The 15,598-nt window shown below is 38.2% G+C and overlaps 1 protein-coding gene across 2 annotated transcripts in view; it reads right to left on the reverse strand.

Moving 5' to 3' along the window:
- Positions 1-5,342: 5,342 nt before the first annotated feature.
- Positions 5,343-15,598, reverse strand: part of glrbb (glycine receptor, beta b) — a 40,133-nt gene continuing 29,877 nt past the window's right edge. The window contains exons 9-10 of one of the 2 annotated variants that reach the window (XM_012876940.3): positions 10,436-10,728; positions 5,343-6,004 (exon numbers count right to left, since the gene is read on the reverse strand). In XM_012876940.3, the coding sequence (XP_012732394.2) occupies positions 5,711-6,004; positions 10,436-10,728 (587 nt within the window). In that variant the 3' untranslated portion in view covers positions 5,343-5,710. Of the gene's footprint in view, positions 6,005-10,435; positions 10,729-13,867; positions 14,008-15,598 lie in introns of those variants that run through there. The other variant, XM_012876941.3, reaches the window with a different exon arrangement.

The following is a 15,598-nucleotide window of genomic DNA, read 5'->3' on the forward strand; positions in this document are numbered from 1 at the left end:
TAGAGCAGGTTGATGGCAGGAGGGAGACCAAGCTGATTGGAAGATGGCTTAAAGGTGAAGGCAGATTAAGAAAAGGCCAGGAAAAAGTCCAAAATAAAACAGACAAAAGCCCAAATCATGACGCTTTAAGATAAAAAAAATCACAGTGAAATTAATTTATAGATTATTTTTTTTCAATTCTTACATTTGTGCAAAACTTTACACGCTTTTGTAAGTTACGTTAGGGGAACCTACTTTATCACTTCGTGTGTGATTCCAAAAATAGTTTAAAATAATAATACAACTGGACTTTCTCTTCCCATCCAGGAAGCTTTCTCTGTTCAAAATGTCTGGAGTAGTGAGGACTTCCAGCTTTATAGACCTGCTGACGAGGCCTCATTAGAGCTTATATTCACATGCAAATTCACCTGGAACTGATCATCCCAACAATGTAGAGTCGTTAGGCTCCTCGTTAGCCTGGCTCACAGGAGGAATGCTCACACGTATGGAGGTGAGAACTGGGGGGAAACTTGGCAGGAATCAAACCTATCGCTGTGTTGTAAGTTTTGCAAAGTTGAAACCTGAGCCCTCCTCCTCTGTTTAAAGTTATTTTTTCCTCGCTTTACGTAAACGGCGTTCTTCACCCCTCTCTCAAACCATCTGTCTTCTCTGTCCAAAATGTGAACATTTTCTTCTGTGGCCTCAAACAGTGTCCTTTATCATTGAGGTTCAGGTGAACGGCTGATGCTATGGGATCTCCAGTGTCATCGATTGTGGCCAATCTTTGCATGGAAGAAATAGAAAAGAGAGCCTTGGACTCTTTAAGAGGAACACCACCAAGCCACCGCTTCAGATATGTGGACGACACGTGGGTAAAAATCCAGGCAAAAGAAGTAGAAGCTTTCACCAGACACATCAAATCAGCGGGAAAGAACATTGTGTTTACCAGAGAGGATGCCAACGACAACAAGCTACCTTTTCTGGACTGCTGAATCAGATGATTGGAATCTGAACCGAGGCATCCCTCACCCCTCAGGGTGAGGGATGCCTCCATTAAGATATATCCATTAAGATGGATATATGTTGCCCATAATGTGTTCTTGTTTGCTAAAAATCATAGCATGCTGACCAGGCAGGCACGCAGACTTGTAAAGTGTGTCATGTTTACCAATTGAGAACCAAAATGCAGACAGAATCCAGAAAACCGAAGTCTATACCTGCAACGGGTAGAACGCAGGAACAGGACTCATCAGGAAGCAACAACAATGAGCATGACAAAGGAACTAATATCTCATTGGCTGGTAGATGACATTAATAAATATATACAAGGGTGGGGGTACTGGCATGGGAAGCAGGTGAGCCTGATTGCTGAACTGTTGCAGCTGAGAGGTGAGCATGGACTTCTGGAGGATGGGTAATTGACTCACAATGAATACAACTGGAGTTAGACAAACTAAGATTGAGAAAACGCAATGAAAAGAACCAAATATCAAGAGTTACACAAAACTGGAAACCAAAGAGAGTAACAAACTCAACGTTCATGGGATAGAGATACCAAGAGTAAATACAACATGTTTTAAGTTGCATTCAATGGCAATAAGAAGTATCTGTGCTAAAAAAGTAACCTAAAAAAAAAGTGGCTAAAAAAGCAGGATTTATATCCTTGTAAAATGGGCTTAATCCAAAGGCATGCTAAACTTTTCAAATCTGTATATGTAAAAACTTTGAAAGCCTTTTTTATCAGTTTACTTTCCCTTTGCAGTTAGTTTGTGTTCAATCCCCCAGAACACATTGACGTTTGTTGTTGTAATGTCATCATGTTTTAAAGAGTCCTAACAAAATTCGAGCAAAAAGGCAAGCGCCATAATCTGCGCTAGAAAATCATACAATGTTTTGCAGTTTGTAATTAAAATCTGAATTAAAATCTGCATTTTAATTCAGAGGAACACAAACCTCACTGGGGACACGTCACTGCAGAAGAACTCATTTTCAGTTTCACAAAGCTCACAACAAATGACCGCGGTCCTCTTCTGTAAAAAGTCCAACATTGACGTGTGGAGACCTCGTCCACTATAAATGAGCCTTCAATAGGCCTGGTGGCATGTCCTCCCCCACAGCGCCTTCACTAATCATTGCCCTGACTGTCATGGTGCTTTTCTCTGTGGGTCGGGTGGAGGCCTGGTGAGAGGTCTTGTTGGATTAGAAAGCACCCTGTTTGACATAGGTTCCTGCGCTGTGGCACTAGCAGGGTGCTGCGGCGTGTGGGTGGAGTGTGCGCACACACACACACGCCGCCCCCCTCCAAACACGCACACACACAGTCATGAGTCATACCTGTCGCAGATTTTTAATTCTGATGCTATAAATCTTCTCGCTGTTTTATATTGCTGCTAATAAACAGAAACATAAAACTGCTTGGTTACCACCGAGGTTAAATAAAAGATAAAAAGTTACTAACATCGTTGCCTTGGCTTTGTGTTTTTCAAGGCTTCTGGTATTTACGTTTGTAATAAAAATGGAAAGAAAATCTGGCATTTGAATTCTTGTCTGTTTATTTTTCCTGTTCCTTCGCCTTCCAAAGAGCTTCCTTCGCAGTCGTCACATCTGCTAACCTCCCAGAACATTTCAACTCCTCATTATTGTCGCCATAGGGGGGCAGTGCAATGCAAATTCTTTCTAATGGCGTCTGAGTCAGACCTGAAATGAGTGTTTAGAAAAAGTCAAAAATAACCTCCAATAGGTTTGAATTTTGCAGATCTCTATAACACACACTTGTCCCCATGACGCATGCTTCCTCTTTCATTATTTAGGCCTTTTTTCCAAATGAGTCTAGCCTTCGTCTAACTCCTGTTTTGTGTCCCCGTGTGATTATTGGCCAGTCAGACAAAAAAATTCTCCTCGCTGTCTGTAACCATGGCAGCCGCAGAGATAGAAACAAGTCTTGTTTTCTCATTTTAAACCGATCCATAACAGAAAAACAGATCAGAGTACTGTGCATTGTGCTCTTTTTAATGACTGACCAATCTTTGGCTAAATGGCTTCAATCTTCTAACAGGGTGTTTTGACAGAAAATCAGCATCCGTCTCAGCTCATTAGGCTTGGGATGTGTCTCAGATGTGAAGCCTCACACTGATAATCAGGAATCATTTCCTAAGTGGGATCTGCATCTTAAATGATCAAATAATCAGAGGTCAAGCAGCTGCTCTGCTGTATGGAGAGATAAGTGGGGACGATAAAATAAACATGCTGGACATGCATAGGCAATCTGCCATTCAGGAGAAATAAATGTACCTGCAGTCTGACAGAAGAATGACACATTTAAGCCTCACCCACAGGGTTATTTAGAACAATTATTCCTCTTATTATGGCCCTCATCTGCAGAAGACCCTTCCTCAACCTATCGACCGGTCCTTAGAGGTTCATATTCACGTTGTTTGACATTTTAAAATTCATCTGCCAGTAACTCATTCTGGTTTCATACGTTTTTCTGAAAGATAATCATGCCCTACTGGCGTTGTATTTGTTATTTTTGTCTTTTAAGCTTTATTTTTGCTCTATTTGCGAGTAAATATAGCCTTTTCTGTGTATATTTACCATTACAACATCATGTGACCAGGGTTACGTCACTACACTCGCGTACAGTTGGTCAACAGGAGTCGGTTGGGATGGTCTTTGACGCCGAGCTGTCGGTTTTCCGCGAGGAATTACAGCACCGTCGGCTCAATCAAGACTTATTTAGTAGCTGCGTCTATGGCGGCCATCTGGCTTTCTAAAGGTGCGTTCACATTGGAATGACAAAGTCGTCCCTTTTGCTTGCTGTCGCTCCCCTGACATTATGGCAAATACAGCAGTACAATGGCGCCATCTAGTGAGACTTGTACTTCCCTGCCACTCCAGCCTCCTCACTCACTTTTCTCCAGGCTCACTGCTATCTGGACTTGTAATATTTGGCCGAGTCATTCTCAGAGGCCGACCGCAGACCGCTATTATAAGCTTTTATTCCAAGATGAATGAAAACTGCTTCATCTTCGCTGCAGTCCTTCGCACCACGTCACAGTCACATCTAGTTCATGATCGGTTGTCGCAGGGCAACAAGACACTAAATTTAGTTTTTCAACTCCAACAACTGTCGCTTCAGGTCCCTCCCAGGTGTCACGTCGCTCTGGCTTCTCTTTAATTGCAGAAATCATGAGTTTTGCGTCGCTAGAATTGCTTCTGTGGCCTCCCTTCGCGTCGCTTCGTGAAACGTTGCTCCCGTGTGGCACCTGTGCATACGGATAAGATGTAAATCTGTCGCTCGGCCTGACACATTCGCGCTCAATGTGAACGCACCTTTATAGTTCTGCGATGCTTCCGGTAGATGGCGCCACGTTTGTTTGTCAGCTCATTGCAGCCGGTGCTGAGGTTCTGTTTAGGCTCAAAAAGGATGATCAAAACACTATCTGGACGAAGACTTGGAGTATACAGCCTTATCTTATCATAATGAACTGGATTTTGGTCTTTATGGTATATGCATATAATGTGGCTATATACCTTTAGGGTTAAACTTTTAACTAACTTTCAGTAATTATGATTAATTGGATCTTACGCTCATTGTAAACATTGTTTTCTTATACTTTACTCATTTAGGCAGTTTTATGACTTCAATTAATGGTGTTTCAAACCTGTGTTTTGAATTAAATGGGAACTTCTCTTTCTACTTCCTGAAATTAACATTCTTATTATTTAGATTGATCATATTTTTATTATTTATTTTATTTTATATTGTTTTTTGCATTGTTGTTTGGTCATAATAATGTTTTTTTTCAGAAGTAAAACATATTGGGCCCCCGTTTGTCACATCAATGTAAAGTGTTCTATAAGTAAAGATTGACTGATTGAATAATCAATCAACTGATTGATTGGTTGATAATTAATGACACCCACAGCAAAGTTTCTTGTTCTTATTTTTAATAACATCAAATGGTGGAAAGTCATTTGATCATTTATTTTCTTTGCTTCAAAATTTCACAAATATATAGTCACATCTCAGCAGTGACCCATTTTCACAGGCTACAGGTAGGATGAGTCAAGTGTTGTATCAGTTGTAGGAGTGGCAGTGTCACATGACCATCTGGGCAGTAGAAGTTGAGCTTCACATTTCCACAATTCTTTTTTAAAAAGCTGATCATAGGAATATTAATGTATTCATAAAGGTTTTTTTTTATATATTTAGATTTTCTCTTTTGATACATGCAATAATTATAACATGCGAGGTAATTATAATGTAACACTTTGCAGTGAAGCCAAAAATAAAATGCTTTAACCTATTAACCTTTTGAGTTCACACAAACTGGGCAAAATGAAATAAAACAGCGTTTAAAAAAAAATCATCTTTAGTCTTTCTTTGCATCTTCTTCTCACTTCTTACTCATTCTTTGGGGATTTCTTCACTGATGCACTGTCACAACCATTTTATCTTAGCAGCCTTCTTTTAAGTACAATATTTGATCCATAAAGTATTTAATTATATGATTCTTTATCCGTAGTTTGGAAAAAAATAAAACAATAACTTTTATGATATATAGAAACTCTTATCAAGTGGGGGTTAATGTACAAATAGTACTTTTACTTTCTCCACAGCAGCTAGTTCACATTTCTCAATGCTCACTTGCAACTGTAAGTCTTTTATACAGTCCAATCAATAAAGAACTCATGAAACTATAGGATTGGGAATAATAAGACCACATAATCACAAGTATATGGACCAGTAAATCACATTAAAGAAGAGGAAGGAGAAAGGGAACAGTGCTCTCGAGTACAGGTCAATTCTTTTGGCAGCAGAGGGGATTACTGGTTTCGGAGGAGGTGGTTTCTTGTTCTTGGCCAGGGATTTACCAAGAGCAGAGCCGGTGTCGATGGGTTTCCCGTAGCAGTCAAAGTTTGACAGCTCAAAGTCCCGTGGGAGCGAGCCCACGATGCTGAAGTCGTTGGTCCTCAGGTCAGATTTGGAGGTGCACACTTTTTTGCAGCGGGTCTCCCCCACCTGAAAGTCAACAAGAGACAAGATGGGAAAAACTTATTGTGCTGCAAATGTAGACTACTTGCATTTGTTTGTTTTTTTTCCTTTTTGTCTTTAAAACACAGCGGTTTACATCAATACTGTGGTGTTTTGCCCGCAGACATCGAGGAAGAAAAGATTGAAACAAAAGTTTGCATCAACATTCGTGGTAAAACAAAGAATAATCTTTTCTCATAAAATGGTTTGGTTTAACTGTGTGTCATTGGCCTTTACCATACTTAACACTCAGGTTGATTAAATAAGTTAAATATGCAAATGTTAAGCAATAAAAGCTGGACTCTTGCGATCTCTTTAAGTTTTTGTTAAGTTGAATAACTTTGCCTGAAAGCTGACTTCTTGTAGTATTTCACAGACACACGAGAATCCATCTTGTACCGCTCTGGCTTCAACACGTTTGTGACTGAACCAAAAATGGTTCGGGCCAATCACGTTGCAGTATTGAGGTTTAAGGCGGGACATACCGGCTGTAATGAAAGCAAGAGCTGCTGAGCCCACAGAAACACGGCAGCACAGGAGGATGCACATGTAGTTGCTGCTATCACATCTGTTTTGTAAGAATCCACGATTTCAACAGCAAGAAACTCCTCGACCAGTAACTTGTTGAGGTTTCTCATGGCGCCTGCTGTTTTAATTTGATACCATGATTGGCTAAAACCAACCTTTGGTAGGCGGGCACTAGGTGTCGCTTCACCCAATCAGCTCAGAGAGTTCTACTGATTGACCCAGATTGATAATTTGCAGAACAGAGACTGCTAAAAATTATCATTCTGGCTGGCCAGGTTAGAAGTTGAGCCCAACAGAAGAAAACAACGAAAACAAATCTCCAATTACAGATTAAATCCTCCTCCTTCTTCTCTCTTCTTCAGTGTTTTAAGGTCAATCTGTCATTTCTTGCTTGTTTGTTAGCGGTCGATATGTTTCTGCCACTTATCATCACCTGAACTCCTCTCACACACCTGCAGAAAATATCCCTCTGCTTTACCTGTGCTATACAATCACAACCTACCAGGATCTGCAAATGATAATGACACTTTCACTAATTATTATAAACCTTTAAAAGCTTCTGTGTCACAGCAGGTATATCTGATCTATAAGCACAAATTAGAACATTACTGTAAAGTAGATAGACTGCAGTGACATACAACCAGAGCAGATGGCACTAACAGCCTTTGCTGATGCTGCATTTTCTACAAACACACAAAACACACAAGCTAATTATTGGCTTAACCTTCCTTAAATGCACAACAAAATGACAAATGTTTACAAAGGTACTTTACCCAATTCAACTTCCTCACATTTATCAGATCAAAACCACAAATATTAATGTATTACATATCTGTACTTAAGTATCTGTGTGATAGACCAACGCAGAGCAGCACATAACTGTGAAGTGGATTAGAAATGATGGTTTTCAAAACTCTTTGCAAACAATACAATTTTTTTTTAAATCTGCCCTCCATTCATATTCAAATGGTTATAGAACCACCTTTGATTGATATTTCAATTTATATGTGTGCTATCTTTACCAGCATCGCACATCAACAGACTGAAAATGTGTTCATACAAAATAGACCAAGCTCAGTAAGACTGGATTGCCACTGATTTTCAATTAGGACTTTGACTAGGCCATTCCAACACATGAATCTGCATTGATCTTAGCCATGCCATAGTAGCTCTGGTTGCATGTTCCGGGTGCTTGTCCTGCCTCAAGGTGAACCTCCTCCCCAGTCTCAGATCTTCTGCAGCCTCAAACAGGTTTTCTTCCATGACTTTCCTACATTCAGTGGCATCCATCTTCCCACCAACTCTGACCAATCAATGTTCCTGCTGAAGTAACCCCCCCCCCCCCACCCCACCCCCTCCAGCATGATGCTGCCACCACCATGTTTCACAGTAGGGATGATGTTTTCAGCTTTATGTGCAGTGTGAATTTTCTACATGTTGGAAAACCAAGGTGATGTGCGGTCTTATCTGAGCAGAGCACCGTCTCTCACACATTTACTGCGACCCCTTTAAGTCTTGTGACAATCTGCACACATGATTTCTTGTTGTTGCTCTTTCATTAAGGCCAGAGTGCATGACAATACATGTCAGATTGATAGGAACATAAAGACCAAGAAAAACAGAACAACAGCTCAGGTGGGAAAATCTGTTTGTTTTGTTGTGATTATTGTTTTTTTTCTTATTATTATTATTATTTAAAAAATCTTTAGAAAACAACTGCATTTATAGTGGGATTAAATTACACATAGATTCCCTCTATTTACTAATTAGTTTAGTCTGGATTTCCTCCTGCCTTTGTTATACTATATATCACTATAGTACCAAAAGATGCAGCAGAAGAGGAAAGAGGATGCAGAGGAAGAGGAAGTAGAAGGCACACAAAAATCTCTTCTTGTAATAATTATCAGACGACTCAGGAAAAAGCCCAGATCTTTTCTAGCTCATGGGAGAGCAATGGGAAAGAAAAAAAAGAAGACACTTACACAAATACCTTACACTGAGATCTGTCCAAGCGTGAAATGCAACCCGGGTAACATATGGAGGATTCTAAACTATTGTTGTGTATGTGAAAGATTTGACCAATTATAGGATAGTCTGTGTCTGGCATCAATCCCTTGTTTATCTGGCAGTTCTACAGATATATCTCCCTTAAATCATACGTTATCTCCATGGTCAAAGCGACCTGAAGGAAGTTAGAATATCCATCAAACACAGCACCAGCTTTGTGCTGTTGTAACACAACATTAATTCTTTGTAAGCTTTTACAATAGCATCACTTCTTTTCCCCCACAAGGACATCCAATAGATGGAGGCTTTTATGTTTTTGTGGCTGAAGTTTAATGGCACAAATCTGGTTAGTGGTAATGTATTAAGCTGACATGAACTGTAATTTAACAGCTAGATGTCACGAGACTTTATGCATTGACTTGATTGTCTTAAGCCCTCAGTTTATTCACATAAATAAAATGTTTATACCTAACATTTCTAACTGTTGTCAAGTTTGCAGGTGGTCACCATGTGTATCTCCTAAAAGAGAGAGACCCTCCTGCCTTTGCATTCATTCTAATAAATTATTTAGTCTTTAATTCATGTAACAGAATGGTGCGCTAACGTTTGACAACCAAACAATGGTCTGTATAGACTCCAGCTTTTATAGACAACATCCATACCGCGTTGAATAATCTGAAAGAAACACTTAAGATGGGGCTTTTGAAAAGGGTCTGCCGCGACTGCAAACCCTTTAAGAATGCAGCAAATGAGCCGTTTGATTATGAAAGTTGGACAGAACTCCCTCTGATAAATCACCTGCTGCTGTTTTAAGAGAACAATTATCTTTGGAGCCAACAAAGAGAATTTCTCTGTTCTCTATAACATTACCTAGTACATTTTTTGTGTGTGTTTTTTTTCACATCAGAGGGGTCTCTTAACCCCTGTAAAATGTTATCAGAACAACAGTTTTATTTTTTTCAACACAATCTAAAGACGGGTTTAGATGAAGGTCACCAGAAAACAAAAAAATCTTTTTAACGGCTTCGCTGATGGCCTGCAGGGTGGACAGGATATAATCAGGCTGGAGTCATTAAAATAATTAAAGCTTTGTTATTTTAATTTGGTTTTGATGAGAAAACCAATTTAAGTCTCAAAGGAGAAGAGTTGTCTTGTCAGAGACTCAGACTTCAATGTAAAATTATTTCTGTATATTAAAGAAGTGCATTTCTAAGCAAATTGATACAGATGTTCAACCAGCACCCTGACCACACACCTATCTGCATTGGGACAATAAACATAACATGCATATATTTTCCTGATTTGCATTTAGATTTGATCTTTGCAACAAAACAGCTTGAATGTGTTTCGTGTGAAGACAGGTTTTCATGACTTGACAGTATGATACTGAGTGTGGGCATTTGCATAAAATTTCACATTCAAATGGAAAGAGCTCTAATAGTGGATATTTTAGATTTGGTATGTTGCAGAATTAAATTTAAAGCTTCTGATTTCTGCAAACTTAAAGTGCAACAACATTTTCACTCAAGCTTGTCAAGATGTAATCTTTAAAAGTCACTTCCTGTCTTTAGGAAGATTGGCTGGAATTAATACAAATCATCATTATTCTAAAGCACGTCAAGAACTCCGAGCTCAAAGAAACACAGTCACAATCTTTCAAATCTAAAATCTAAATATTAAGATTAAAAAAATTATTATGTTTTAGAAGCTACATATACATTTAGCCCCTTTAAAAATGTTTGTCTGGCTGTAACCTAATGCTTTCCTAACACCCTCTCTCTCTCTCTCTCTCTCTCTCTCTCTCTCTCTCTCTCTCTCTCTCTCTCTCTCTCTCTCTCTCTCTCTCTCTCACACACACTCTTTGTATCAAAGCCAGTCACTAACGTGTAAGGTGCTGACATGCAGCGGCGTCCCTCCAGTCCCGTTGATGGTGTTGTTCTTGACGCCAGGACTCTTCCCCGCAGCCTTCTCCTTGGAAGCTATCTTGGCCTTCTCTGCCTCGATGTGCTTTGGACTGTTGAGCATCACTTGAACCACAGCGTACTCCACTAGCGAAGCGAAGCCGAACAGCAGACACGCGATGAGCCAGATGTCAATGGCCTTGACGTAGGACACTTTGGGCAGCTCTGAAGCTAAGGAGGTGCACTCAGAAGACAGAGAGAGCACTGAGAGGATACCTGCATAGAGGGAGAGCAGAAAGAGAGGGAGAGAGAAATGTGCATTAAAGTTAGCTATAGCTATATCTTTAATAGAAAAGTATTTCTTACATAATTGTGTGATGGATACAATATTAAGATATACGTTTTTTTATCCATATCAATGTGGAAAAACACTGTTTGAACACCTCAGCTTCCGTAACTCTAGAACACAGTAACACAACTGCAACGTAAAAAAGACATCAATCACAACACCTAATCTCCTAAGGTCAGTAGTTAAATCCTCCTGAAGCGCCTTGATATTGGCTCCGGCCACCAACGATTGTTTAAATAATGAACATCTGACATTACAGTGAGCATGACCAACACGGTCTTTGTGAACAGCTGTGGGGCACAAATCCTACGGCCCCAAGCTCGGATCGTCCAATCAAAATACTTGAATTGCACGCGTTACGTTTAAGTTCTGCCAAATCTAGTGTTGGTTGTCCCTGCTAGCTCATTGAATGATTGATGTGAATATTTTCTTTTCAATAAATGAACAATATGAATGAGCCTTTATTTGTAATTTTAAGTATAAAAATTAAATTACATTTATCTTATATAAAATGGATTTTCTAGTGTGTTGTTTTATGCTAATTTATCTTTTTAATTTAACATTAATCAAAGTCAGGTTGTTTGCATCACAAAAAGTAATAGTTGCTGCTAATAGGTGTTGAGTTTTTGTGCCTCCACTTAACTTATCATGCTAGAGACGCCACTGTCAAGCACATAAACTTCTCAAAACTGGAATACATCAAAAACAAAGTTCTAATGCACACCAGCAAGTCTGACTTTGAATGACTAAAGAAAGAGTAGTAACTTAGTTTCAATCCAGACTTTAGTCTAAGTAGTTGTAGCATTACGTAAAATAGGGTATTGGTGGTGAAAAACCCTCTAACATGGCTGAATTAAAACAAGATGAGTGTGATGGTATTCCTCCACAGTAATATAAAGTACAAACTCAGGTATAGCAAACACCAAAGATGGTGCAAAATGTTGGAAACCTATTTTTTAATTATCTATTTTATTTTATATAGTTATAATATCTTTTTGTGACAAAAGCAGAAGAAATTGAGAGGGGTGAGACATTTATCTCAGGTGCTTTATCAGGCATTTGCTGCACTATTTTAATTTCTTAAAGACATTATTGTCAGGTAGTTGTTCTGCAGCTGTAAATCATTCTTAGGCCTGATACTCCCCTTTCTGTCATCCACTTGTCCCTTTCATTTTTTATGCACAAGTTCCATACTGGTAATTGTACTGAATTTTATGAGGAGCATTTCTAGTCACGTTAAAGGATTTCACACTGTAGCCACATTCACACAATAGCGTCACACTCTGACATCGGCAGGCAACTCTGGGTTAAGAGCTCTCCTCAGGGGCCCAATGAAATGTGGAAGCTGGAATTAAGCCCACAACCTTCCGATTGCAAGCCGACTGAACAATTTGACATGAAATCTAAAGTAAAAATAGAATAAATGCATTGAAACTTTTTCTAGCATGTGGATAATTATTAAGACATCTTTTAAAGAGAAGTAAAAAACTTCTGGCTCTTTAAGCGTAAAATATTAATGGTGCTTAAAAGTGTTCCAGCCTTTTGCATAAATTTCTAAAATAAAACATCTGCTATTATAGAAACCCAATGTTTGTCTCCACTCAGGAAACACTTTGAGTCAGTAAGATGTAAAGGAAAATTAAAAATATCCTTCCTTTCAGCATAAAAACTGAATAAACCGCTACAAAAGGTTTCTTAAATCAGTATTCCAATCTGATTTGTTTTCCTTTTGTTAGGAGCACAGATTTGCTCTAATGAGAAAGCAATTCCAACAAGTCTTTGTGTCTCATAGCTTACATCCTTACAGGTTAGTGATTTCTCCTAAACAGCAGCAAATCTTCCAGGCCATATTGGAAACAGCAATAACGACCATCGTTGGGGGTTATTCTAACATCAATAAAGGCCTTTGCTCACTTCTTTTCCTGGCATCTTCCTTTTCGTGACTATTGTGTCTTTAAAGTGACTTCTAATGCATTCAAATGACTAATAGGTGCAGCTCTCAGACTTAATTAGGATCATTTAATCAAATGGCAGCTTGCAAAGGTTTCTCTTCTCAATAGAATACATTTGAAGACTGTTCCTTTGCCTTTAATAGCAAACAGAATACCTGCAAAAAGTGGCAAGACGACAACATAGTTTTACGTTTTAAAATTTTTACGCAATTACTTTGTTGTACAACTCAATTTTAATATTAGAGGATGTTTTTATTTTATTTAATTCATTGTGTTCAAACAAAACAACCAATCTAAACCATCTAAAGTCCTGAATGACAGGGAGTTCAATAACATTATGTTATCTGTCCCCTTTACCTATTTAACAATAAATTTAGAACTTAAATTACGAAAGCATCAGAATATAACAGAAATAAACATAATGAAAGGAAACATCTGTCCTCCAAAACTGAAAATCACATTTTACTTTTTTATTTAGTTTCTGTATACTCTCAAAACAAAACTTAAAATTTGACATGAATATTTACAGTCAGGCATAACCAACATATTCTCTCTGCATACCAGTTTTTATTGTCCTTTTAAATGCAAATATTGATTGTGTTTATTTGGTTTCTTTGTTCAGATTGTTCCATAAACTGATTTATTTCACAGAAACACAGCCTCCATCACTTTTGAACAAGTTCTCAGATCCTTTTAAATCATAATTGTGTTCTCTTTTTCTAAATCTTTACTGAATGTTTATTGGTAATGTGTTTTTATGTGCTTTAAAGATCATTTAATATTTTTATTTTATGATGAATTACCAGTTATTGTTTGTTTTTTTTGCTGGAAAACATAAATACATTTTTTAAAGTGCAGTTAAATAAACACATTAATTCATTCAAACATGAATATGGATACATTTGTTGGCACCTCTGGAAAAATGTGTAAAAAGTCAAATTAATTGTTTACCTAAAGTGTAAAGAAATCCAACCTTCAATGTGTGCGTGTTCATTAAGTAATCATCAAAAACATTATTTTAACAATATCCCTTTAAGCGTATAATTTTGCATTATATATATATAAAATGCAAACATACAGCTGGGTTCTGACTGACCTGGACTCATCCTATTCAGAGAAAAGTCAGGTTTCCAGGTGGATCTGAGGCGATGATGACATGAAAGTGAAGATAAACAGCTGGAATGAAGATGGAGCAAAATGGAGGCAGCGGATGAATGACGAGGGATAACAATGGATTATCTTATCCATGCAGTCCTGTGCACAAATACAAGGGTAATGGTTCAACAGATTATGAGGGTGGTACTGGCATTACATGAGATGTGCTGTGGAGGAGGAGTAAATACATCTGCTGTACAGCTAATATCAGATCACAGTGGATGTATTTCAAAAAGTGAGGAGAATGCATGACCAAGCCTATCTCTTATTTCTGATGAGATGTTTTCACACTTCCTGCACACCAACATGATGATACTATTCGACCAAGTTTAACTTTAATTAAAAAAGGCATTTGAAACATCTGTTTTTTTGTGACATTTTCAGCCCAAAACCAGTGAGTTAATCAATTGTATTATTAATTGAATCAATTAAATTTTATATCAAATTAAATTTTAAAAATGCTGACAATAAAATGTCATCTGTGCACATCTAATTGTATAGTGTCAATGATTGGCAGTGATTCTATTTATACTGTAAATGTTTTACTTTCTCTTTTGGTAAAAAGCCTCAGAAATTGGAAAGAGGAGGTAAAATGATGTAAACCCAAGGAAAATGTGTTCCAGTTGGAGAAATCGGGGTTCCAAAATAAAAACAAAAAACAAAAGGTTCGGATTCCAATATGGTGACGGCCAGGAAAGATATTGCTTTGTTCGTAGTACCTCTTATAAACGCCCTTTAAAGCTGTACTTTCCACATGCAAACATAATTTTTTAACAATTTTATGGTTCAGAGTTGCAGCCACTACATATAACATTGATTTTAGATGCACTTTTACAACAGTGTGTTGTAAAATAAACATATTTTATCACAGCTTACTGTAGTTGATGCAAGGAGCTGCCATATTGGTCCGACAGTCAGCCTTGAAAAATTTCTCAGACTTTCCAAAGGGAAAGTCTGGCTACATCTGAATACCTATGACAACAGCTTCTAGCTCCTATTTCTTGACCTTTCATGGGGTCAACAGTAAGAAGTCTTTTGTGGATAGGAAAAGCACATGAAATGCAACATCAGGTTCCCTCGCTGCTCCTCGTCCTCCTTAAAGCGTTGTCTTCCCTTTCTCTTCTGTATGTTGTCATGATCATGTTGTCAGGAGCACCAAAACTGATAATGCTTGTCACATACCAATTTTTGAGAAGTATATGACAATACTAGTGCCTCAGGGCTTCACTGATGCTATTTTTAATGGATAAATTGACTCCTCGAATATCCCGTTTCTAATAACCAATAACAGCAGGCCAATAGTAATTGTTTCTTATGTCATAAATTTGCTCTTTGCTAGTACACTTGAACTTCTCCACTGTGGGACAATGCAATATATTTCTATTCTATTTCATGTTTGTGCCAGCAGGGAGTGCCGTATAAACCCACCTCCACCATTTACTGTGCTTAGACATCCTCCCTGATTTAAGAAAACACATCCTGTTAGCAACCAAATTCCCTTTATTTCAGAATTAAGCTTCTTTCCTGCCATCATTGTCATCCCTTCACGTAATTTTCTGCCTGATGAGTAATGGATTAGACCCACTGTGTCGTGATGTGCTCTGTTTTGTCACTTTGGGAAAAAAAAGGCTTTGTGGATGATTGTATGAAGTGTAAATGAGACTCAGTCACAACATTTAAGATTGCACAG

Source organism: Fundulus heteroclitus, chromosome 23, assembly GCF_011125445.2.
Source record: "Fundulus heteroclitus isolate FHET01 chromosome 23, MU-UCD_Fhet_4.1, whole genome shotgun sequence".
NCBI lineage: Eukaryota > Metazoa > Chordata > Actinopteri > Cyprinodontiformes > Fundulidae > Fundulus > Fundulus heteroclitus.